Raw genomic sequence first — 25,549 nt, 5'->3', positions numbered from 1 at the left:
GTCCTTCATCACATTGCGGCCTCCAACTCCCAGAATTCCCGGCCATTGAATGAGCTGGCAAAGGCTTCTGGGAGTTGGAGGCCCAGGCAGAGAGAGGCAGTGGAGGGCGGAGTCTAGAGGCTGCGCGTGAGGAGGCGGGGCTTGCGGGCTCGTTCCGTGATGTCACCGCGCACGGCGTTGTTGCTGTTGCTCCCATGACGGCTCTGTGTATATATATACAGCGGCCTGTCATGGCAGCAGCAGCGGCGGTGACGTCACTGCTCGAGCCCCGCCTCCTCCTCGCACGCGAGGCACCTCTGAGGAGAAGGGGCGGAGTCATTGGCTCCGCCCCTTCTCCTCAGAGGTGCCTCGCGTGCGAGGAGGAGGCGGGGCTCGAGCAGTGACGTCACCACTGCGCGCCGCCGCTGCTGCTGCTGCCATGACAGGCCGAGGCACCGCCAGCCGCTTCCTCGGCAGCGTCCTGCGGAACGGCGTGGGTCGCTACGTGGGCCAGTTGCAGCGCCTCACCCTCACCCTCAGCAGGGACTCCCAGAGCGCACGAGGGGCCAGGTGGGTCGCCCTCTCTGCACTGTAACTCGGATTGGTACCCCTTGAACTGCCGTGGCTCATTGCTGTGGGATCCTGGGAGTTGTAGTTTGTTGAGGCACCACTACTCTTTGGCAGGGAAGTCTCCCAGGATGCCTTAGCATTGAGACATGGCAAAGTAAATTCCTTAACACTCTCTAACACATTTTTTTTGTTCCTGGGTTATAAATACTATTTCCTAATTACTTCTATCATTTTTTAAAAAGCATAAGAAAAGTTTATGAAACTACATTTTTTTTTGTTTTTGCGGGAGGGATATCCTTCAGCCCGTTTTGCTATACTTTTTCCAATAATAATAATAATAATAATAATAATAATAAGACTTTATTTATATTTCGCTCTTCTCACCCCGAAGGGGACTCAGGGCAGATCACAGCACACATACACGTCAAACGCCGCTTTATATAGATAGTACACAGACAGACAGAATAGAAAGGAGGTGTGTTGTTTTAATGCCATGGACGATTGAGTCCAGTCACAAGGGATGCTGTTGCTCCATCCTTTATGACGAAGAGCCTTCAGGACTTCCTTCTTCCTTTTGGTTGCCCAGCATTTTCTGATCTTTCTTGATGGCATTGTAAAACACCTCCCCCACTTTTTAGCGGTACCTAATTTCTCTAATTACAGCTAAAGCTGTTTTTGAACTGCTTAGGTAAACAGTGAGCAGGGCTGACAGTTGGCTGCTCATGCCGACCCGGGGCTTTGAACTTGCAACCTTTGGGTTGGTAGATCTTATCACTGCTGGTGATTTACCAGCTGTGCTAAACCTCCTATATGGCTGTGTGGAAGGGCCCTCGGTTCTCTGTCAAACAAATATTGCATACATATCTCATAGAGTTCCAACCAATTAAACATAGTTTGTGGCAGCCACATTAAACCATTTTTTTGTGTGTGTCAGGAGGGACTTGAGAAACTGCAAGTTGCTTCTGGTGTGTGAGAATTTGCCCAGGGGACGCCCAGGTGTTTTGAGGTTTTACCATCCTTGTAGGTAGGAGCTTCCGGTGACGCAGTGGGTTAAACCCTTGTGCCAGCAGGACTGAAGATGTGACAGGTCGCAGGTTCGAATACGGGGAGAGCGCGGATGAGCTCCCTCTGTCAGCTCCAGTTCCTCATACGGGGACATGAGAGAAGCCTCCCACAAGGATGCTTCATAAAACATCCAGGCGTCCCCTGGGCAATGTCCTTGCAGACGGCCAATTCTCTCGAATCCGGGGAGAGTGCGGATGAGCTCCCTCTGTCAGCTCCAGCTCCTCATCCGGGGTCATGAGGAAAGCCTCCCACAAGGATGATAAAACATCTGGGCGTCCCCTGGGCAATGTCCTTGCAGACAGCCAATTCTCTCACACCAGAAGCAACTTGCAGTTTCTCAAGTCACTCCTGACACAACAACAACAAAAAAACCATCCTTGTGGGAGGCTTCTCTCACATCCCCTCATGAGGAGCTGGAGCTGACAGAGGGAGCTCATTTGTGCTCTACCCGAATTCGAACCTACGACCTGTTCATCTTCAGTCCTGCTGGCACAAAGGTTTAACTCATTATGCCACCGGGGCTCCTAAAAAAAACAGCAACGATGTTTCTGGAGTATAACAACTTCTTTCAAAGTAAAGCACCACACAATTGTGCAGGAAAGAACATTTTCAAACCAGAAACAGAAAATATTGTGCTTATTTTTTTCTTTTTGTACTGTAATGACAAAATAGCAGTGGTGGTTTTATACCAGGCATGGGCAAACTTCGGCCCTCCAGGAGTTTTGGACCAACTTCCACAATTCCTAACAGCCAAAAACACCTGGAGGGCCGAAGCATAGGAAATTTTGGCCATGCCTGTTTTATATTTTATTCAAAGACTATATCAAGATCCCATCTACTGGAATTTCAGAGTAATAGCAGGTACTACTTTGGTAGCGCATATCATTGGTTCTTATGAGAGGAACACATGGCAAAATAGAAAGGGATTGCCATCAGTGAGGGACGTACTGTCTCCTTAGGAATCCTGCTCGCTATTTTGAATATCATACAGCTCAAGAATAATAAAGATTGAATGAATTTGTTGTCAAAGGCTTTCATGGCTGGAATGACTGGGTTGCTGCAAGTTTTTCGGGCTGTATAACCTTGCAACTTCTGAGGATGCCTGCCATAGATGCAGACGAAACATCAGGAGAGAATGTTTCTGGAACATGGCCATATAGCCCAAAAAACCTGTCATTGAATGGGTTGATGACTCTGAAGATATTTCCACCTTTTCCTTTGGCATCATAGGCAACATGCTTGCTTCTACAGGCAATCCCCAAGTTACAAACCTGATAGGTTCTGTGGGTTTGTTCTTAAATGTAAATTGAATTTGTATGTAACTCCATCCAAAAGTATGCTTTGGATAGCATGGGGAAAGATGGACACTCCTGTAGTGTTAGTTTTGCTGTCTATGCCCATGTTCAGGTGATTTCACCTAACTTTCTCTCTTTGAGAATTAGATCTTGATAAAATGGCTTGTTGTGGCAACAAGGATTGTTGAGAAAGGTTCAGTGGAGACACCTTTTCCTTGTGATAACTGTTTCAGGAGTGAATTTCCCTTCTGACCGGTAGATTTCTCTCACTGTTGTCTCACCCCCATTCTTAACTATGAGTCATTTGTAAATCAGATGTTTGTAACTCAGTACTGACTGTACAGAACAATCTGTGAACCTTTGTTATACTTATGTTTATAAACATTAACTGTCCTGATAAGTAACTCATTTGCTTTCTGCTGATGGCATATGATGGTCTGTTGTTGTTGTTGTTTATATCCCAATTTCCTCTTCTAAAGGAGACTCAAAACGGCTCACAATGCGAAAAATAATACAATGTAAAACTTGAAAGAAAATGATTACACTTTCTTTGATCATGACACAACATTCTAGATATGGAAATTATTATCCTATATTGGGGATGAGGAAAATTTTGTCTGAAAACTGTGTTTCATAGCCCATAGACCAAGCATGGGTTTAAATTGTCCCCCCAAAATACCCATAACAATTTTTTAAAAACATGATAACATTTCAAAGTATGTCAGCATTATAAATGTAGCACCCAGTAGGGAGCAGTGTTAGAAAATGTCCCTTTCCATGTCTCCAGCCTTCTACTCGTAGGTTGGATCTACACTGCAGTATAATGGAATTTGAAATTGCATTATATGGTCAGTGTAGACCCATATATTGCAGTTCAATACAGTTAAACTGTGTGTCTGCACTGATCATATAATTCAGGTTCAAACTGCATTATATGGCAGTGTAGACCAGCTTTAGATAAATTCTAAAATAAAGGTCTATTCTATTTTAGCTGTTCTAAAATTCTGCATATAATTTTTGAGAACAGATTATCAAGAAGATAATCTGTCTAACCTGCAGTTTATGAAGATCAAATGCAGGTCAGAGAATTGCTGCTATTAAAAGACCACACTTGCCTCTGATGCAGGCATGTAGCCAGGGGGGGGGGGGGGGGGCTCGGGGGGCTTCAGCCCCCCCCCCCCCCCCGAAATTTTCATGGTGGTTCGCGAAAAGGCCTTATTGGTGCATTATTTAAACTGTTATGTTTATTCATATCATGATCTGATCACCATACTCAATATATCCCATATGCATGGGGGTATTGGGGTAATGATACAAAAGGTTTGCTAGGGTAGACCCTCTTTCACTCAGATTCAGCCCGCCCCCCCGAAACCCCCCCTGAAAAACGTTTAGCCCCCCCCCCCCCCCCCCGAAACGAAATCCTGGCTACGGGCCTGCTCTGATGTTCAGCATTTTCACAGAATTTGTACATAGGAAGCACTTTTGTGCTCTTAAAGGAAGACTGTGGCCTAAATCCAATTGTTAGAGCCAACTAAAGCAAACCCATTAAATTAATGACGTTTAGGTAAGTTTGGCTACCTTCAGCAATTGATTTTGCTGCCTCCAGCAATTGATTTTGTGGGTGAAACTTGTTGGGACCAGCAATTGGATTTAGCCCAATGTAATAGCAAAGCCTTACTCAGTGTGTTAATTTTATTACTCAGTAGATTATTAGCTGATGTAGTAGGTCTCTTCAATTGTTAGGGCCAGAACCATTAAAGCCTCACTCCTCACTTGGTTACTTAACATAAATCTCTGGACCCTTTCTGAACTCAAGATGATTTTTTTAACGACCCGATTGGATTTTGATTTTTTCCAGAGAATACATTGAAGAAAAAGTGGTGGACTTTGCCAGACAGAACCCTGGAATTGTGATCTATGTGACTCCAAAGAAAAGCCGGGTCCCCACAGTGGTTGCTGAATACTGTGAGTACAGAAAATGCTACCACCTAATAGAAGCAGGCAGGAAGAGAAATGTTACTTTTGATTACACTATGCAACACATTTTTTGTTCCTGGGTTATAAAAGTCATTTCCTAATTGGGTCTATCATGGAAAAAACCTATTAAACTGCAAAACTTAGTTTTTGCGGGACATCCTGCAACACATTTTGCTAGTTTTTCAGAGACTCATAAGAGTCTCAATCAATTCAACATAGTTTGTGGCAGCCACAAAAATGAAGTTTCTGGAGTATAATACTGTTAAACGAAGTACCACACAATTAAACAGAAATAACACTTTCAAACCAGGAACAATATTTTTTTTTGCAAATTTTGTTACAAAGTTGATGAAATCTGAACCCAATAGGCAATGAGATGTTTGTTCTGGGGATATTTATAGTCCTTCCAATATTGCTACCATGATTGGCCAGGAATGAAGGATAATGGGATATACTTCAACATCTATGGATCTGCAACTCCTTGGCCTCAAAATCCTTACTTCCTTACTTCCTAGCTATCAGTAACAATAGATGCACACTCATGGATTCCTACATCATATTCACCCAAGCAGTTTTGCATCCTTTTTCCGAAGAGAACAGATTCCAAGCAATAGAGCACACAAGAGAGGCCTAAAGAGAGTCTGGATGCAGCCAGTAAAACAAATTTGCCATCACTCTTCCAGATCCCAACATCTTTCTCTAATAAAAAGATGTGGTTACATACTCCAGTACTTAGAAGCTGCCTTCTTGGAACAATGTTGCAGTGCTTTTCTGTAGTGTTTGGAATAGGTGGGCATAATTGCATATTACATAAGACTGTGTCACCAACACGATTTCAGCCATTGAAAAAATCACACACACATAAAATGGCTACTAAAGCAGCTTTGTGGTCAATGAATAAAAACAGGAATCAGAACTGAACAATACCTTGCTACTAAAATGGCTACTAAAATAAAATGGCTACTAAAGCAGCTTTGTGGTCAATGAATAAAAACAGGAATCAGAACTGAACAATACCTTGCAAAAGTATTGATCCCTTCTTTGACTTTTCCATGTTTTGTGATAGTACAACCTAAAGCTTAATGGATTTAATTGACATTGCTGCCACAAAATGTTCAACATTGTGAACAAGCAAAGCAATTTTGGTAGCAAAAAAAGGGACAAAGACAATTTGACACATCTTGGTTGTGAAGTGTTTACTCTTTGCTAGGACATACCTCTAGTGAAAGTCTTCAGCAGTCAGGTCAAGTAATAAAATGAATTCACCTATGTGCAACTCCAGAAGATTTGACAGCTATGATTGGTGCTTTACAGAAGTATTTGACCCCTACCACTTTGAATTTTTCCTATTTTTGTTGATTTCAAGTTGTATCTCAACAAAAATAGGAACATGTCAAAGTGGTAGGAGCCAAATACTTTCATAAAGCCACAAAAATGTCACCGAAATGTGCGATTTTTTATTCCCCAGAATTCTGTACAGCATAGAAAACTAGGGGATGAGAAAAGATGCAAAAAAATTAGACTAACGCCCAGAAAGGTGGTTAGACTAGATTTAGTTGTGAAATTGCCAACTTAAACTCAGAATTATTGCATAGTAAATGGCTGCTTTCTTTCCAAAAAGCATAGCTGAAGTAGGATTTCTTTCTTACCTTGGTCCCAGTATTGGCTTAAAGACTCAGGAATATAGCAGTCTTATAAGAGCTGGATATTAAATTTAGTTGTTGCAGTAGGTTGAAAAAAAAGTCACTTGTATTCAATTTGTGAATTGTACATAGAGTCAGTTCTTGTGGGTTTTTTCGGGCTATATGGCCATGTTCTAGAGGCATTTCTCCTGACGTTTCGCCTGCATCTATGGCAAGCATCCTCAGAGGTAGAGGTCTGTTGGAATAAGGACAATAGGTTTATATATCTGTGGAATGGCTGGGGTGGGGCAAGGAGCTCTTCCCTGCTGCAGTTAGGTGTGAAGTTTAGCTAATCACCTTCATTAGCATTTGAAGGCCTGCCTGAACCTGGGAAAATCTGTTGCTGGGAGGTGTTAATCTGTGCCTGGTTTCTTCCTCTCTGTTGTTTAGCTGTTATAATTTTAGAGTTCTTTAATACTGGTAGCCAGATTTTGTTCATTTTCATGGTCTCTTCCTTTCTGTTGAAATTGTCCACATGCTTGTGGATTTCAATGGCTTCTCTGTGCAGTCTGACATGGTGGTTGTTTGTGTGGTCCAGCATTTCTGTGTTCTCAAATAATATGCTGTGTCCAGGCTGGTTCATCAGGTGCTCTGCTATGGCTGACTTCTCTGGTTGAAGTAGTCTGCAGTGCCTTTCATGTTCCTTGATGCGTGTCTGGGCGCTGCGTTTGGTGGTCCCTATGTAGACTTGTCCACAGCTGCATGGTATACGGTAGACTCCTGCAGAGGTGAGAGGATCCCTCTTGTCCTTTGCTGAACGTAGCATTTGTTGGATTTTCTTGGTGGGTTTGTAGATTGTTTGTATGTTGTGTTTCCTCATCAGCTTCCCTATGCGGTCAGTGGTTCCCTTGATGTATGGCAGGAACACTTTTCCTCTGGGTGGATCTTCATCTTGACTCTTGTGGCTTGTTCTTGGTCTTGCAGCTCTTCTGATGTCTGAGGTGGAGTATCCATTGGCCTGTAGAGCCCAGTTGAGGTGGTTCAGTTCATCTTGGAGGAGGTGGGGTTCGCAGATTCTTTTTGCACGGTCTGCCAAGGCTTTGATGGTGCTCACTACACACTACATCAAGGACTCAGCCCACTTCATAGAAAAAAATCAGCAATCTCAAGCTAAATACAAACGACAAACTGATCAGCTTCGATGTGGTATCTCTATTTACCATGGTCCCGGTAGCAGACACCATGGCACTCATCAACCAGAGGTTCCCAGAAGACATCACGGCTCTGTTTCACCATTGCCTCACCACCAGTTACTTTCAGTGGGACAATGAATTCTACGAACAGAAAGATGGAGTAGCTATGGGGAGCCCTCTCAGCCCAGTCATAGCTAACTTCTACATGGAACACTTTGAAGAACAAGCCCTGGAGACAGCAACCAAAAAGCCCACGATATGGTTCAGATATGTGGATGACACCTTCACCATTTGGAGCCATGGAGATGAAGAACTCAACAGGTTCCTGGACCATCTTAACAGCATCCACCCAAACATCCAGTTCACCATGGAAAAAGAAAATGAAGGAAGACTGCCTTTTCTAGATGTCCTAGTCATCCGCAAACCAGATCAACAATTGGGTCACACCGTCTACAGAAAACCCACACACACAGATAGATATCTACATAAAAACTCCAACCATCACCCAAGTCAAAAAAGAAGCACCATCAAAGCCTTGGCAGACCGTGCAAAAAGAATCTGCGAACCCCACCTCCTCCAAGATGAACTGAACCACCTCAACTGGGCTCTACAGGCCAATGGATACTCCACCTCAGACATCAGAAGAGCTGCAAGACCAAGAACAAGCCACAAGAGTCAAGATGAAGATCCACCCAGAGGAAAAGTGTTCCTGCCATACATCAAGGGAACCACTGACCGCATAGGGAAGCTGATGAGGAAACACAACATACAAACAATCTACAAACCCACCAAGAAAATCCAACAAATGCTACGTTCAGCAAAGGACAAGAGGGATCCTCTCACCTCTGCAGGAGTCTACCGTATACCATGCAGCTGTGGACAAGTCTACATAGGGACCACCAAACGCAGCGCCCAGACACGCATCAAGGAACATGAAAGGCACTGCAGACTACTTCAACCAGAGAAGTCAGCCATAGCAGAGCACCTGATGAACCAGCCTGGACACAGCATATTATTTGAGAACACAGAAATGCTGGACCACACAAACAACCACCATGTCAGACTGCACAGAGAAGCCATTGAAATCCACAAGCATGTGGACAATTTCAACAGAAAGGAAGAGACCATGAAAATGAACAAAATCTGGCTACCAGTATTAAAGAACTCTAAAATTATAACAGCTAAACAACAGAGAGGAAGAAACCAGGCACAGATTAACACCTCCCAGCAACAGATTTTCCCAGGTTCAGGCAGGCCTTCAAATGCTAATGAAGGTGATTAGCTAAACTTCACACCTAACTGCAGCAGGGAAGAGCTCCTTGCCCCACCCCAGCCATTCCACAGATATATAAACCTATTGTCCTTATTCCAACAGACCTCTACCTCTGAGGATGCTTGCCAGAGATGCAGGCGAAACGTCAGGAGAAATGCCTCTAGAACATGGCCATATAGCCCGAAAAAACCCACAAGAACTGAGTGATTCCGGCCATGAAAGCCTTCGACAATACATTGTACATAGAGTCTTTGTTCAGGAACAGAAATTCCCAAGGAGTTGATTAATAGCAAGATATAATAGGGATTTACAGAAGCTTGAGAACTGTAAATTTAGAAGAGCAAGGTCCAATACCTAGGAGAGTATCTCTAGGCAGAAAAAAGAAGGTGCAGGTTTAATCCAATTTATTCTTTTCCTAGTGAATGGAACCGTGAAGGAGGAGACTTTAAACAAGAAGACAGCTGATGAGATTGCGCAGCTCATCCAGAAGCTGGCCGACCAGTCAGGCCTAGAAATCATCCGTATCCGAAAGCCTTTCCATACAGATAACCCCAGCATTCAAGGCCAATGGCACCCATTCACAAACAAACCCAGTTTACTCAATGTCCAGAATGTCAGTCAGCGGTGTCTCCCTTCTGCAAAAAAATAAATCAATATTGATGAAAAGAGTCTATGCATTTAGTGGTGTGAGGAATTATTTGATCCAGAGCAAGATAATAAGTCTTCATTAAGATAAAATATCTGTCTTTCTCTGCAAGGATAATATCCACCACCCTAGGAACAGGTCTTGTACTGTCTGCAAGCTAATGTCTGATGTTGGCATGTATTGCACCAGCTCACTACAGTGTCTGTGTTGCTATATTGAGCAGTTCAGTTGCAGACTTACCTTGAGCAAGGTCTTGAATGGAATTGAGCTGGTTCCTTCTTCAAAAGTGAGAAGATATAAATCAATCAGAACTAGAGAGGCTCTGATCCTCTAGGCTGAATATGGTTTCTCAATTATATATTGTGATTATGATAATTGCTGGTATATTAGATTTGGAAGGAACCCCGGTGGCACAATGGCTTAAATTCTTGTGCCAACAGGACTGCTGATTGAAAGGTTGCTGGTTCGCATCTGGGGAGCAGGGTGAGCTCCCATCTGTCAGCTCCAGATTCTCATGCAGGGACATGAGAGAAGCCTCCCACAGTATGGTAAAACATCTGGGCGTTCCCTGGACAATGTCCTTGAAACCAGCCAATTCTTTCACACCAGAAGCAACTTGCAGTTTCTCAAGTTGCTCCTGTCACACAAAAAAATCCCTAGATTTGGAAATAAAAGAAGTGGCATCACCACAAAGAGTGTTGGAACTTTTTTGTTGATACACATGAAGAGTTCAAAGCAGCTCAGCAGAAAACTATTAATATGTGTCTGTTTTCTGGAAGGAGTAAAAACGGTGATCAGCTTTACTGAGTTTCGTAGGAGGGGTGGAAGAAAGCACAATGACATTGGATGTGTCCCAGATTATATGGAGAAGTTCCATACAGTTGCTTCCAAGGCATGTATACACACATATTTGTGTAGCAGTGGATCCCAACCTTAGGTCCTCCAGGTGTTTTGGTCTTCAGCTCCCACAATTCCTAACGGCTGGTATGCTAGCTGGGATTTCTGGGAGCTGAAGTCCAAAACAAATGGAGGACCAAAGGCTAGGAACCGCTGCTGTATAATAACCAGGATCTAAAAAAAGAAACAACTGCTGACCTGAGAGGGGAATTTTAAAAAGAAAATTTGCTAATAATGAGCATTTTGGAGTATTGCGCTAGAAAAGGAAGACTCCTGCTGTTGGGTTTCATCCTTGACTGCACAAGTCTCCAGCCCTCAATGAGTAGTTAGCCTAGATAGATTAGAATGAGGGATTCCTTCCCCAAATTCCTTTTGCATGCCTTATCTCAAGAAGGGGCTTAGAAGGTGGGGGTTTGTTTTGCTGATCCTGCATGCCACTATCTCCTCCCCCTTTGAATACTTAGCAATGTGATCTCTTTAGGAAAAGCATAACTTCCTCGTTAAAAGGTATTTGTATTGCCCTGGTGAAGCCATGTGGTCAATTCTCCATTTTTGGCCTCACACTTCTTCCTTTGTTCTGCCAGAGTAAGGAGACATCTTGCCATTGTCTAAGCAAGATGTAGTAGATATAGCTATTTTGTTATTTTTCTTTTTCTTTTCCTTAGAAGGTAGCTCAGAGAAGCTATTTAGCTCCAAAAATATTTCCTATCCAGAATGGATTCTTTTATCTTTAATAAATATATTATTTTTGAACCTATGAAGTTGTGGATCTGAAATCCTGTTCCATCCTGTTGAATGGAAACCAATCCTTGCTCACTACGCGTAAGTTTCTGCTGGTTATGAAGTGTGCTTCTGCCACTCTGCAATATTTTGTGGAATCGCCCCCAAGTGAGGATTATTTTTGAACCTAACAGTTCCCGATTCCTAACACCCTCATTTGCTGCAAACCCTGCCACCTTCATAGTATGTCTTACAAAACCATTATGTTTATAAAAATATTATCGGGTGCCAATACAACTTCTAAATCCTAAAGAAAGATTTGGAAGAGAACTACCAGCTGTTAGGAATTGTGGGAATTGAAGTCCAAAACACCCGGAGGATCAAAGTTTGCCCATACCTGATATAACTCCTTCAAAAAGAAGTGGGAAACCTTTTCTAAAGAGACAGCTAAGAAAGAAGAGGGGAAAATAGAAGAGAAATGGAAAAGAGAGAATTGGTAAGAGGCCTCCAAAGTTAACTGTTTGCAGGGCTTGGGTTGAGGGTGATGTCTCTGGTCCTGCCCACCCCTAGTGCATAGCTTGCTGAAGATTTCCCATGATAGAATATGTTCCTAAGTCCAGAGGAGATGTTCTACTCATGCTTTTAGTGACAGCTATGAAACAAAAAGAATAGAGTGATAGGAAGTGGCAGCATTCGGCTGGGGAAGCTCTTTTCAGCAGTAACTTGGAAACATATGTGGTGATTACATACTGCTCTCTGTCACTTAGAATACAGTAAGGCAGTGGTGGAGGAAGAAAGATGCTTTGGCTGAGATCCTGCTTTGGGAGGTGTATCATGAAGGTCCATCCTTACAGAGATATAATGCTACTACCCTCTAATCGGACTCAACTTTCTCTCTGTTCCCCCCCCCCCCCAATTTAGTGGCTGGATGGACAGTAGAGATGTTAGAGAAGCATCTAGTTGTGCTGCTATAATCAGATGCATAGCAATGATCTCTTCTCTATTGGCCACTAAAGGGCCAGGGAGAGAGAATGCAGGAGGAACGTGAGTCCTGTATGGGTTTCGGTCACTGAGGGAAGAAAGTAGTGAATTCCTCTCTCTGCAGTAACTCCAAAAAGTTCACTATGTAGGTGTCTGAGGATGCTAGTCTTGGTCTCATTTGTTTAGCACAGAAACAAACAAGAAATTAAATATGTAAAGAGCTACCCTACTTTCGAAATCTCTGGAATACTGCAAGTTATGTTCTCCTGGGTCTTTTTTAAATCCTTTTTTCTTAGTTTTCTCAAAATTAAAGAAGTTAAAAATCAACATTAAACTAATGTAGAAAGCATGTACATGGGTCTGAAGCCTCCAAATCGTTGACTAAACCAAACAACAAAAACGTTCAGAAACTAGCTACAAACACGATCTTTTGGCTGTGGTTTTTATACGCATCTCTCCAACATCATCCATTAAATGCAAGCTAGAAACCATATTTTCTCCCCATGGAGCTGCCGCCATCTCTTAATAGGAAACAGCGGGCAATTTAAATCAATTAATTAGCAATATTGGCAGCAAAGAAAAAAATTACATCCAGCAGCTTGGCAAAAGTAAGTTATCCACCTCCTGGGGGAAAAGTTGTTTCATTTGTTATATTTAACAGATGCTTCACGGAAATAAGCATGAAAAGATCTAATCTACTAAGAGGTTGAGAACATGGACTGTATTAAAGCATGGGCTTTGGTGGATAATTTAGTCAAGGGTGACCCCCCCCTCCCCCCAGGACATCAATCTGGAAGGATATAATAAGAGTTAAGTCTTGGCCAATTTGCAAAGGGATAATAAAGGTTTTGGAAGACCCATTAGGGTCATTGTGTTCCCACACCAGGGATAGTTAATCCTATCTCAAGTCATTCTCTCACCCACTGTTCTGACACCTGTTAACTCCTCTCCAATCATTGGACAGAGGGAAATCTACAATGGAGGCAGGCCCCATTGGCTGGGGCATGCCAAACTCCCACCTCTGCAGGGAGATCTCATTGACGTCATCCAGGCTTGGCCAAGCTTGATTGGCTGCCCCTTGCTACTGCAAAGTAGCAAGGGAACACTGTATCTCAGTTTATATTGGGGGCGGGTTACCGCAGGCTGGCAACACTTTCAGCTGAAATTAAATAAATACCTCGGCTTCAACTTGGTGAGATTTATTCTGAAATATTGGCTTCTTTTTCTCACCAGCGGCTTGGATCTCACTATCCATTGCCTTTTAAAATTGCTCGATAACAGATATTATTCCACTTCTTCAGATAAACTGAAAAACAAATGGCATTGTTGAAATACATTTGTCTTGAAGGTGCTACTAAATTCCTTCTAACATCATGGCTGGGAGGCAGGAGTGGGCAAACCTTATAATCCTAAAGTCAGCAGCCCGCAATTGGTGATCTGAATATGGAGCAATTAAAGATCGTAATTCTAGGTTATAAATGTGTAACCAGTGTAAATATCAGACACCACATTATGTGCTTTCAAACTTATATGAGCAGCCATGTAGACTAGCGACTTGCTTTTATCAGAAAATCGTGCTAACATTTTATCCAAGTTTCTGTTAGTGAACTTTCACAATATGATTGCAGAAGGACTAAATGTGGCAATCTGAATATGAACCTCATCTCATATTCCAAAGATGTCTTCCTCAGATTCCCACAAGAATAAAGGGGGGGGGGGGGGGAGAGAACTTGCAGATGACATCATAGTATCATAATGTGGTACGACCTTAATTGGATTGTAAAGAACTCCAGAAGGACCTTTTAAAGGTGGCCAAATTGGCAAGAAAAAGGCAGTGATGAAACAAGGCAGAGTTGAAAAAGTATAACACAGTCCAACCAAAACAATAATAATGTTCTGGTTTTTAGGCCTGTTCCTGGGATTATTTGCAGCACTGTTTCGGAAAATTACTTTGGATAGACCACATCATCTCTAGTTTCTTAGATATGACTATCGATTTTCTATGGGCGAGCAGAAGTTCTGTATCTCAAACAGGGGAAACTGATAGTGTTTTTAGATTCAGCAGGGCAAATACCCAGAAATAGGTCTAACATTTGCAGCACCATCAAGTATGCTGGCCAGTATAATCTATTGGGTATAGATACATACACATGCCATTTTTGGAATCAGCAGGGCAAATATACCCAGCAATAGGTCTAACATTTGAGGCACCAAAATGTGTTGGCCAGTATAATCTATTGGGTATAGATACACACATGGGTCTACTGTAAACTGATGCTAGCCTAAATAAAATAAAATAAAGTTTTTAACTGTGGTGACTTAATTCATTAAAAATCGGCACTGTGTCAATTCAGCCACACTGAAAATTATTTGTTGGCTCATCTTGACAGGCTTATTTTAGAACTTGAGAAGTACAGCAAAATTACATGGTTCTTGAGGACTGTCATATCAGAAGAAGCTGGGAAAGAGGTTAAGGTAGTTATGCATGGTATTAAACTGAGAGATGTTTCTCTCATTATTCTAGGATTCAGGATCATCCAATTTAATCAATTGGTAAGACATCCTGCTGCCATTATATATGAGGGTCAGTATGTTTTCAAATGGGGATTAGACACTGGTGTGTGGTTGGGGACTTTCTCAGTAGCCATAGCCATCACATAGAAACCTCTAGGCTCAGAAGCAGTAAATCCCTATCACCTGTTGATGGGCTTCTCCAAGGAATGCAGAAAGAGACCGCACAAGATGGACTTTCTGTCTGCTCCCGCACAGTTCTTGAGAGCATTCAAATCCTGGTTAGCTTGTATATTTATTCTAGAATAATTTATGCTGCTGTCAAGACAAATAGAATTAACTGGATGAGATGAAAAAATTCTGAGCAACAATAGGGGGTTGAAAGCTGGGGTGGTTCTCAGTAGGTACCTGTCAACTTGCACTAATTTGACAAGTTGCCATAGAATTAAATTTTCTGTTGTTCTGCTAGAGTCGTAACTGGAACATAGGCTAGCTCTTACCATAGAATCCAAGCCAGAAAAAAGACAACATCTGCTGCGGGGACACACCAGTCAGTTAGATTCCATTAAGTTAGATTAAAATCAACTATGCAGATTCCTGAATGGATAGTCCAAGTGTTACATTTAGATGGTCTGCAAAGAAGTTGCAGAGTAGTAAAAAATATCAATACTTGTTTCTGCGCTAGAAACATAAGGTGCTGCCTTATACTCAATGGCTGGGGCTACTTATTGCCAAACACAAGACTGTCAATTCTAAAAAAAAATAAATGGGATTTTGGCCTGCATCAATAGGAGGATAGTCTAGATCCAGGGGAGTCATGCTACCCCTCTATTCTGCCTTGGTCAGACCACACCTGGAATACTGTGTCCAATTCCGGGCACCACAATTGAAGGGAAATGTTGACAAGCTGGAATGTGCCCAGTGGAGGGCAACTAAAATGATCAAGGCTCTGGAGAACAAGCCCTATGAGGAGTGGCTTAAAGAGCTGGGCATGTTTAGCTTGCAGAAAAGAAGGCTGAAAGGAGACATGATGGCCATGTATAAATATGTGACAGGAAATCATAGGGAGGAGGGAGCAAGCTTGTTTTCTGCTGCCCTGGAGACTAGGATGCGGAACAATGGCTTCAAACTACAGGAAAGGAGATTCCACCTGAACATTAGGAAGAACTTTCTGACTGTGAGAGCTGTTCAGCAATGGAACTCTCTGCCCCATACTGTGGTGGAGGCTCCTTCTTTGGAGGCTTTTAAACAGAGGCTGGGTGGTCATCTGTCGGAAGTGCTCTGAATGCAAGTCTCCTGCTTCTTGGTGGGGGGTTTGACTGGATGGCCTACGAGGACTCTTCGAACTCTATGATTCTATGACTGGAAGGAGCAATCCAGGTTTTCAAGTAAGTTCGTTTCCCAACCCTACCCTAGGAGATCCCTTACCATTTATTTTTCAGGGACTAACCCAGCCTGATCTAGCTTATCTTTCCAAAGTCATATGCAATCGAGTGTATTCAAGGTGATGTCGTGGTTGAATTTAATATTCCCTGATTTGTAGAAAATTGACGAAATGCCCGTACAAGACTCTCCAGCTTTTTCAAGTGTTTTTCAGGGGAGGAAAAATGGTCTAAGATTCACTTTGTGTGTAGTCAAGATATCTTACATTTAACTCCAGAAGGTGGCACTCTCCCACTCTGAGCTTTAAATGTATAAGATGATAGTGTTAATGTCTCCAAATATCAATTCAGTATAAAATTAAACACAAATCGAGTTTCCCACAGGCTCATAGAAGACCATGACGATAGTGACAATAACTTAGTATTTATATTGCACCTTTCTTAAGCACTCAACACAGATTATCTCAGAAAACCTTAAAACACCGTAAGGCAGATTAGCATTATTAGTGCCAGTATTGCTGATGAATTAAATTCGGAGGGACTTCTATACCAGGTTATAACTGGTCCATATCACATTAGGAACTTTATGTCTTCAACTTGCTGCTTTCCCATTACAGATCTATCATTTCTTATACACTAATTAACTCTGAACAATGAAGACTGATGTTCAGATATATGGACACATAACTACATGTTGCTGGCATTTTGGATAGGGTACCAGGGAGTAGAGAAGAACCTCGGGCGCTAATACTGAATCCAACACTCATGGTTTCTCCAGATGGTCATAGTCCTTTCTACATCCCACAATTGTCAGTGGCTTTCCAGTTTTTGTATGGCTTCCCCCCATCCATTTTAAAAGTTGAAATGCTTCACCCAAGCCTTAGTTGTAACTGTATTATTAAAAATATGCTGGTATTATTGGTCCCACCATGTTGCTTTTGGACCCAACCACCAGTAGAACAAAGTCCTGAGAAGTTCTCTGAAATTAACTTTGGCCCATAGGGTGAAAAGGTTCCATATTGCTGTTTCAGGGCAAGGGTAGAGAACATGTGGACCTTATCCAGATGTTGGACTGCATCTCCCATCATTCATTGTTGTTGTTCATTCATTCAGTCGTCTCCGACTCTTCATGACCTCATGGACCAGCCCACACCAGAGCTCCCTGTCGGCCGTCATTCATTAGCTATGTTAAAAGGAATGGGGGAAACTGCAACCCAACAATGGGGAACCAAAAGATGCCCTAGGGCAGGGCTTCTTAAACCTTTTCCACTCACAGCCACTTTCCATTTGAGAAATTCTACGTGGACCGAGGTATATAAGTATATAAAATAGATATAAAAATTAAACATGTACTGATAACAAATCAGCATTTACAAGGCTTGCTCAACAAGTACAGCTGAAGCGTTTTCTACAGAATCCACTGTAAACACTGCACATTGTTGCTGAACAGATTCACGTACATGTCTAAAACAATCACTAGGTATTTTACCATTACCAATTTTTTTGCAACTCCCATTTTCTCTGACCAGACTTGAGGTTTAAACCTGGTCAGAGAAAATGTTTAAGAAGCAGTGCCCTAGGGAACTCTTTAGCCTTCTCTTACCAATCCATAGCTGTGCCTTCTGAACTTTGGAAGGCCTCAGTCTCAACTCTTTCCTCCAGTAAAACAAGGGAATCACAATCCACTTGTGAGAAATGATGACAATTCAAAAAAAGAGGCCAAGAGCAAAATGATTCTTATACACCAGAAAAGCCAAGGCTTGGAAAAAAGTTCCAAAGATCTTCAAAGAGTGTTTTGCTACAAATCTTGTAGGAGGTCTAGAAAGAGCAGACCAAACACATCACTTCCAACAAAATAGGAAACAGTCTGTCATGATCCCAATGCACTACAATTTCCAGCTAGCCTGCAAAGCTGAGGAAACATAGCAGCTGGAGCCCAACATCTGGAGGGTCACATGTTCCCTTGCTTAGATCATAACCCAAATTCTGGCATGGGCACTGTTTCCTTGGGTTTCACACACACAAAGAAAGGCTGGTTATTCTGAGCTCTTGAATCCACACTCTTATTTTTCACCAGAATGGAGTAAATCAAAAGCCTATGACCTGTAAGCAACACTTACATTTTTAGACGTTTTTCATGGGTATTAGAATCTGCAGTTCCCAGAAGCAATGAGAAGCACAGTCAATGATGAAGAATTATGAGAATTGACATTCAACATTTGTAGAGCCACACTTCGTCACTTCTGATATAAATATACTCAAAACATGATCTAATAGTAAGAACCGATTTAGAGAAGGTGATAACGTGGGCTTTATAAATAAGTCTGCTACCTTCCTCGTGAAATCTCACCCAAGCATCTTCTCTCCCATTGCCTTTCTAGATGGCTGGAAAACCTGTAGACAGAAATCTCCCCTGCCACCCAGTTTGATTCTCCATCCAAACCAATTTCACATTCAGGCATGCTCCGAGAGGCACGGCAGAGCCCTCCCAACAAACCCAACAGATTGCTGTGGCTCCTGTTTATCGATTATCGTTTTATATATAAATATAATTCCCATTTAAATAGATTTCTTTCTTTTTTGTACAGCAATTGGAAAACAAAACAATCAACGCCAACAAAAAGACAACAACCAAAAACAAAACAGAATAAAATGAGAGCGGAGTCTGTGGCGGCTCCGGAGGGCCGCTCCGGAGGTAGTTGCTGAGTAGTAACACTGGTTCTTTTGGAAGGGGGAGCGGGAATCACAGAGGGCTTTGAAGGGTCAGTTCATCAAAGTGGGCTCCCTGGGACCCTCCCCTACACGGAGCTCTCATCCAGCTTTTCTACCAGCTGCGTGTGTTTCCGCTTCTCCAGGATCTTGCTCAGCTCCTCGGTAAAGGAGTTGTAGAGCGGCGAAGTGCACGGCTCCTCGTTCTGCCTCAGGAGCATGTAGCTGTTGCCGTTCATCTTACGCAGCATGTTGGGCAGGGTAGGGATGCCATTGGTGAATTCAGCAGGCAGGGGAGGAGGGGGCGGGGGTGGTGCGGGGGGTGCCTCCTTGGACGGGGAAGCCAGCGTGGTGGCTTCCCCAGGGATGATCTGGAGGCAGCCATCAGCAAAGAGGCCCAGGTCATCCTCCTCTTCCTCCTCTGGGCTGCCTTTGCCCATGCAGTTAGAAGAGACAGTCTGCAGCTCCACGCTGGAGGACTGGGGGACCCCGAGACTGTATTTGCCCTTTCGCTTCTGCAGGCAGGAAACGTAGAGGAGCACCACACTCAACACAAAGCACAAGCCCCCCAGCACTGTGATGACTGCAATGTAGATAAATTTTCCATCCCCATTAGCAGAGCTGGGCGAATACCAGGATTGCTGGGGCATCGTGGGGGACAGGAATGGTACTAGCTGCTCAGGTAGCACAGAGAGGACAAAAGAAGCCACCAGAGTCTGGAGGCCATTCTCCTCAGCATAGCATTGGTACTCCCCGCTGAACTCAAGTTGTGTGTCCGTCAGCAGCAGACCATCCACCCCCATGCGAAAGTGGCCCTGCCCATCCTCAGCCAGCACTTCTGTGCCATTCACCAGCCACGTCGACCGTGCCAAGTTGGATGTCTGCTCGCAAGGCAGAAGCACATCGTCTCCACGCAACACTGTCCGGTTCTTCTGCACAGGTGTGGCTGCAGAACACACAAAAACACGCAAGGTCTTCCACATATACCTTAACAACAGCAGGTTACCGAGTAATAAGGCAGGAATATAACTGGGGAAAGTTGCTGTTTTGGATTACAGCCAGCCAGCATGATCAATTCTGGGACTTGTATTCTATGAAAGCAATTTATCAAGGCTTTGGGAAGAGGTAGTTTGACTTTGAAAGGGCTTGAGAAAAACTGTTAAGACATTGTGCCACCTTGAGATTATTAGTTTTGTTTCTTTTTTGAAAAAAGAAAAGTGCCCTGTTCTTCCTGCTTGGAGGAAATTTAGGGACTTTGAGAGCAATGTGTGAAGAAATCTCAGACAACTGAGTTTGCGTGGACACAGGCTCCCATGCTCTGCAGATGTACAATTTTCCTTTTCCTTGGCTACTCCTTCTCTGTTATAAACCTCTTATCTGTTTCACAATTCACATTTTTCTCTTGTTCTACTCTTTCCCAACTCAAGAAATACATTTTTGAAATAAGAAATAGTCCACAATACAAAGAAATACATCAGCTCAACCTAATAGTTTTAGGAGGTCGTATTTACTTTGTGCTCATTGTTGGATTTCATCCCTGGACTGCACAAGTCTCTTGTGTCATTAAGTTTCCAGACCTCATTGAGTAGCTAGACCAATGGTTCTCAACCTGGGGTTCCCAGATGTTTTTGACCTACAACTCCCAGAAATCCCAGCCAGTTTACCAGCTGTCAGGATTTCTGGGAATTGTAGGCCAAAAACATCTGGGGACCCCAGGTTGAGAACCACTGAGCTAGACTATCAATAGGATTAGGCTGAGGGATTCCTCAGGGGGTTGTTTTTACTCTTCCTCCTTGTCACTGCCTCCTCCTTTGATGATGTAGCAATGGAATTCTCTGAAGGAACCTTTTATTGCCCTGGGCTGGCAATGTGGCCATTCACCATTTTTATACTCTTCTGCTTTCCTGTCTACCCATGAGGCTGCACATTTTGCCTCTCTCTAGGCAAAATGTAGCTGCATGGACTTTTTATCCTCTTTACCTCTTTAGAAGATGACTTTTAGTAAGCTAATTTAGCACTTAGGCCTTTTCTGTCAAGAATGTATTTCTTTTACTTTAATAAATACTTTTGAACCTATAGTTCTAACTCTGTAATCCTAAATCATCCTAGGGAATAGAAGGTTATCCCAGCTTATCACATGTGAGTTTCTGCTGGTTATGAAGTTTACTTCTGTTTTTTTGTCGTGTCAGGAGCAACTTGAGACTGCAAGTCACTTCTGGTGTGAGAGAATTGGCTGTCTGCAAGGACGTTGCCCAGGGGACACCTGGATGATTTGATTTTTTTAATCATCCTTGTGGGTGGCTTCTTTCATGTCCCCGCATGAGGAGCTGGAGTTGATAGAGGGAGCTCATCCGCCTCTCCCCGGATTCGAACCTGCGACCTGTCGGTCTTCAGTCCTGCTGGCACAGGGGCTTAACTCACTGCGCCACCGGGGGCTCCAGAGTACTTCTAGTACTCTGCTATATTAATGGTGGAATCACCTCAACTGAGGGTTATTTTGAGCCTAACGGCTCAGATTACCCAACACTCATAATCTGATGTTTTGCTATAGGTGTTACACCTAGACCTGAGTGACTGAAAGAACCCACACTTTGAGTGTGGGCAGGAAGGAGAAAAAAACAAACAAATGGCTCACATCTCTTCCAATAACAGAAGCAAATGAACTGTTCATCTTTCCTTTGTCCAGAGCACCAGCCAAAGGCGCCACAGCTGAATCTCCACCACCATCACTGCCACACACCCTGCTCAAGTAGAAATCCAAGGAAGGGAAACAATGAGAACCTTACCCTGTGAAGAGTTATTCAAGCAGCCCGTGTTGCCATGCAGTACATCCTGGATCATCCTGGACCTGGGCAAGATTAAGGAGGACCTTAAGCAGTTGTGAAAGTCTTATGTAACAGCAGCATACAATACAGCCTGATGACATCTATTATTGGTATTAATAAACTCTAAAGCAAACTCTTACATACTCCAGCAAATGCGTCTCAGTGCTCACTCTCTTATGAACCTGTGTCCTTCCAAATATTGATGAATTGCTCCCTCCAGCAACCTTCCCCATTTATTATGCTGGAAAAAGCTGATGGGAATTTTGAGCTCAACAACACTTCTAAGCAAAACTTTGTGCAGTTGCATATCATCCGAAGTACACATCACAAGCTTCACAGACATCTCCAAAAGAAAATTTAAGCTACTGTATTTAAACCTGTCTTTATTGGATTTTTGTGAGTTCATTTGGAATAGACAGCTGCCATATATTTTCATGTATTTTATTATGCTTGCTCCTAGTGGTTTGATAGCTGCAACCATTTGATTTTTTGAACAGTTCTCAGTGCTGTTAACTACTTACAGCTTATTTTTTAATGCACACTATCAAAGCTGACTATGAAAAGACACTCAGATATTCCAAGGAAGCCACAGGGGAGTTATGACCTCTTTTGCCTGAGTTGGGGAGAAGGGAGACATGGAGATACATCTCAAACATATTATTCCAAAGGACCCATAGATCAGATGGGGCTCAATGCAGTGACAATATATCGGGTTGCATCATGATACGAGGGGTGTTCATTAAAGATTTCCCCTGACCCACTTCTATTTATCACAGGATGCTGAAACTTCAAATGTGTAATGATATAAGACTCTATTGATGAACTCACCATCCAGTAAGTGGAGGTCACCATTTTGGAAAATTGCTGTGTAACCATTCACCACCTAGCCCAAAATGTCAAAATTCATGTGGGGTCCATGGAAAAAATCATCCAAGACCATTTTCACATGCATAAGGTATCCGCTTTCTGGGGCCCCCAGCTGCTCACACCTGTCCAGAAGCAGGAATGAGTCCAATGCTCTCAGGCTCTGTTGATAATTTGCCATGGAAACCAGGAGGACTTTTTCAACAGACTGATCACACAGGATGAAAGCTGGGTCCATCACTATGATCGTGAGACTAAAGTTCAGTCAATGCAATGGAAGCATCCTGGCTCACCACCTCCAAAGAAGGCAAGTGCCCAACTTTCAGCAGGCAAGGTCATGCTTACAGTATTTTGGGACCAGCATGGAGTAGTATTGATGGTACCCTAGCAAATGGTACCATGATCACTGGGGCATATTGTGCTTCACTGCTGCAGAAATTGCAGGATGCCATCAAAACCAAGAGATGGGGCATGCTCACCTTCTGCAAGACAATGCACCAGTTCACAACTCACATGTTCCCCAAATGGAAGCATGCTCCCGGTGGCTTTGAAATTCTACCGCATCTCCCTTATTCACCCAACCTCACACCATCGGACGCCCACCTCATTCCAATAATGAAGTTATTTTTGAGGGGCAACTATTTTTCAGATGACACTCTGATTTCCGAAGTCACAACATGGCTTTTGGAGTGACCTGTCAACTTCCACAAGCGAGGTGTTTACAGTTGCTTAAAAAGATGATAGAAGTGTGTGTCCCTAGGTGCCACCTATGTAGAGAAGAACTAATAATTGTGCCAAGTTTCATTGCTCTCAATCCACAGGAAGTGGGTCAAGAGAAATCTTTAATGAACACCCCTCGTAGAACCCCAATTTCACTAAGAGTTGGAAGGTCCCTGAAAGACACTCAATCTCTTCCAGTCCCTTGCTCTCCAGTCGGTTTTTAATCTGCGTCCTTGTACCTGTCCGGCGCTCCAGCTAGTTCTCGGCACTTCTCGCCATCCCAGCCACAGTAAGGATCCCGGGCCAAGATACAATCGAAGCAGGAAATGTATCTTTTGCAATTGGACAATGGCAACTGCAGGACTCCACTTCTGGTGCCTATGTACAGACACCGCTGTAAAGACAGTAAAGAGAGGAATTATACTTGGCAAACAGATCTTGCAGCATCACCACAGATCAGAGGATGAAGATGAGCCCCCGGTGGCGCAGTGGGTTAAACCCCTGTGCCGGCAGGACTGAAGACTGACAGGTCGCAGGTTCGAATCCGGGGAGAGGTGGATGAGCTCCCTCTATCAGCTCCAGCTCCTCATGCGGGGACATGATTACAAAGGTTGTCATTTTTGGCTGCGATAGTAGGAGATTCTAGGTTGCATAGTTAGTGCATAATTTTCACATATCTAGGGTGATTTAGGAGTGAAAATCACACCAATTATTTTAAAATGGGAGGATTCAGGGGGCTTTGGGGGCCCACAAAAGTGGGGCCATCCCTGGGCCACATTGTACATACATTAAAAGCTACATCCTTTTCAAGATCACAAGCAGGGGTCTGTCCACTTTTCAGCCCCATGCAGGCAGCTACTGGTATAAAGGCAAGATTCTTAGGGAAGTATTTTTTACCATGTCAGAAGCAAGTTGTTTCCGGTGTGAGAGAATTGGCCATCTGCAGAGACGTTGTCCAGGGGACGCCCAGATGTGTTATCATCCTGTGGGAGGCTTCTTTTGTGTCTCTACATGGGAAGCTGGAGCTGACTGACGGGAGCTCACCATTTCGCAGATTCGAGCCACTAACCTTCAGGTCAGCAGTTCAGCCAGCACAAAGGTTTAACCCATTGTGCCACCACATCTCCTTTAGGGAAGTATTGACGGCTGTGTTCATGTGTGTCTTCTAGTTGCTAATTTATGGTAATCTTAGTGTCTCCAGTAGAGGGCAGCAGCGTTATAGAGCAGGATGCAGGTATGGACCATGTACTTTATATCTATTTATCCCGCCTGATCCCAGGGCAACCTCCCTCTATCTGGCACCCTCCAGATAGAGGGTGCCAGATAGACTTCCATCAACCCAAGGCTGCAAAAAGGTTTTCAAGGCTGCTCCTCTTTACCCATCCTCTGGTCTACAGAGCTTTCTCTACAAAAAGCGACCCATGTGTCACAATACCTGGGGGCAGATCTGCATGCCTTGTTGAGTGTGGGAGATGTTTGTAATGAAAGAGAAAGAACAGCAGCCAAGAAAACAGGAACAGTGCCTCCCTGCCCTCCATCCACATTCCTTCTTTTAACAAGCACCATGATATGGAGTGTGGGTATTTACTAGGTGAAGCATTCACCACCCTTTTTTTTATCTCCAAGGCAAAAAAAGCACCACCAACTAAGAACTTGCAGATCAGGCTGATGGGTGTTGCAAGCCACAGGATCAGGGCCAGTATAAAAGGTGGCAACCCTCACAGTCTCCCAGATCGAAGAGAAGCATACAAGTCAAACTTTCACAACTAACAGCTTAAAACAGCATTTCTCAGTCCAGCATCCTTCTCCCAATTGGTTGGATTTCAACTCCTATAAATCCATGCTTGAATGAGGATGATGGGGACTGTAGTACAAATTATACCTGGGAACCACCAAGTTGGAGGAGGTTTCTCTTAAAACCCTATCCCTCTCTGCGTCCCTTCACACAAGTTACATCTTAGTCAGGGCAAGGGAACTGTAAACCTTTGCCACGTAAGAAAGGAACTGGAAATTCAGCTAGAAAGAGGGCTGGACACCGTTTTAGCAAACAAGAATGGAGAATTTTTCATTGAAACAGAAAGGAGGAAACCATGAAAATGAACAAAATTTTGCTACTAGTATTAACAAAACTCCAAAACCAGGATAGTTAATAAAGAAAAACACTCCGAAAACAGGGGAATTCCAGACAAGAAACAATCAGGGCCAGCTAACAGCTCCCAACAAAGGATTCCCCCAGGCAGGAAGCAGCCAGGCTTTGAGGCTGCATGGCTATTCAATGCTAATCAAGGTGGACAACTGCAATATTCACACCTGCCTCCAA

General features: G+C 43.4%; 2 protein-coding genes across 7 annotated transcripts in view; one reads left to right on the top strand and one right to left on the bottom strand.

Annotated features, from left to right (window-relative positions):
* The first annotated feature begins 390 nt into the window (after positions 1-390).
* Positions 391-9,640, top strand: MRPL43 (mitochondrial ribosomal protein L43). The gene is made up of 3 exons (XM_060768284.2): positions 391-549; positions 4,768-4,874; positions 9,394-9,640. Exons 1-3 carry the CDS (start codon positions 419-421, stop codon positions 9,621-9,623), a joined length of 468 nt encoding a protein of 155 aa, XP_060624267.2. The 5' UTR covers positions 391-418; the 3' UTR covers positions 9,624-9,640.
* Positions 9,641-16,519: 6,879 nt separating this feature from the next.
* SEMA4G (semaphorin 4G) overlaps positions 16,520-25,549 on the bottom strand; it is a 149,771-nt gene continuing 140,741 nt past the window's right edge. For all 6 annotated transcript variants that reach the window (XM_060768290.2, XM_060768289.2, XM_060768293.2 and 3 more), the window contains 3 exons: positions 23,469-23,623; positions 21,607-21,668; positions 16,520-19,766 (listed from right to left, as the gene is read on the bottom strand). In XM_060768290.2, the coding sequence (XP_060624273.2) occupies positions 18,910-19,766; positions 21,607-21,668; positions 23,469-23,623 (1,074 nt within the window). In that variant the 3' untranslated portion in view covers positions 16,520-18,909. The remainder of the gene's footprint in view (positions 19,767-21,606; positions 21,669-23,468; positions 23,624-25,549) is intronic.

The sequence above is a fragment of the Anolis sagrei genome, chromosome 3, assembly GCF_037176765.1.
Source record: "Anolis sagrei isolate rAnoSag1 chromosome 3, rAnoSag1.mat, whole genome shotgun sequence".
Lineage (NCBI taxonomy): Eukaryota > Metazoa > Chordata > Lepidosauria > Squamata > Dactyloidae > Anolis > Anolis sagrei.
The sequence above is the reverse complement of the archived record's forward strand: the minus strand, read 5'-3'. Positions and strand labels throughout refer to the sequence as shown.

Bases quoted from the DNA above. Each gene is read 5' to 3' on its own strand.
- MRPL43 (XM_060768284.2), top strand. From the start codon at position 419: ATGACAGGCCGAGGCACCGCCAGCCGCTTCCTCGGCAGCGTCCTGCGG. The intron at 550-4,767 runs GTGGGTCGCCCT...GATTTTTTCCAG, and splicing joins CAGAGCGCACGAGGGGCCAG to AGAATACATTGAAGAAAAAG. The intron at 4,875-9,393 runs GTGAGTACAGAA...TTCTTTTCCTAG, and splicing joins CACAGTGGTTGCTGAATACT to TGAATGGAACCGTGAAGGAG.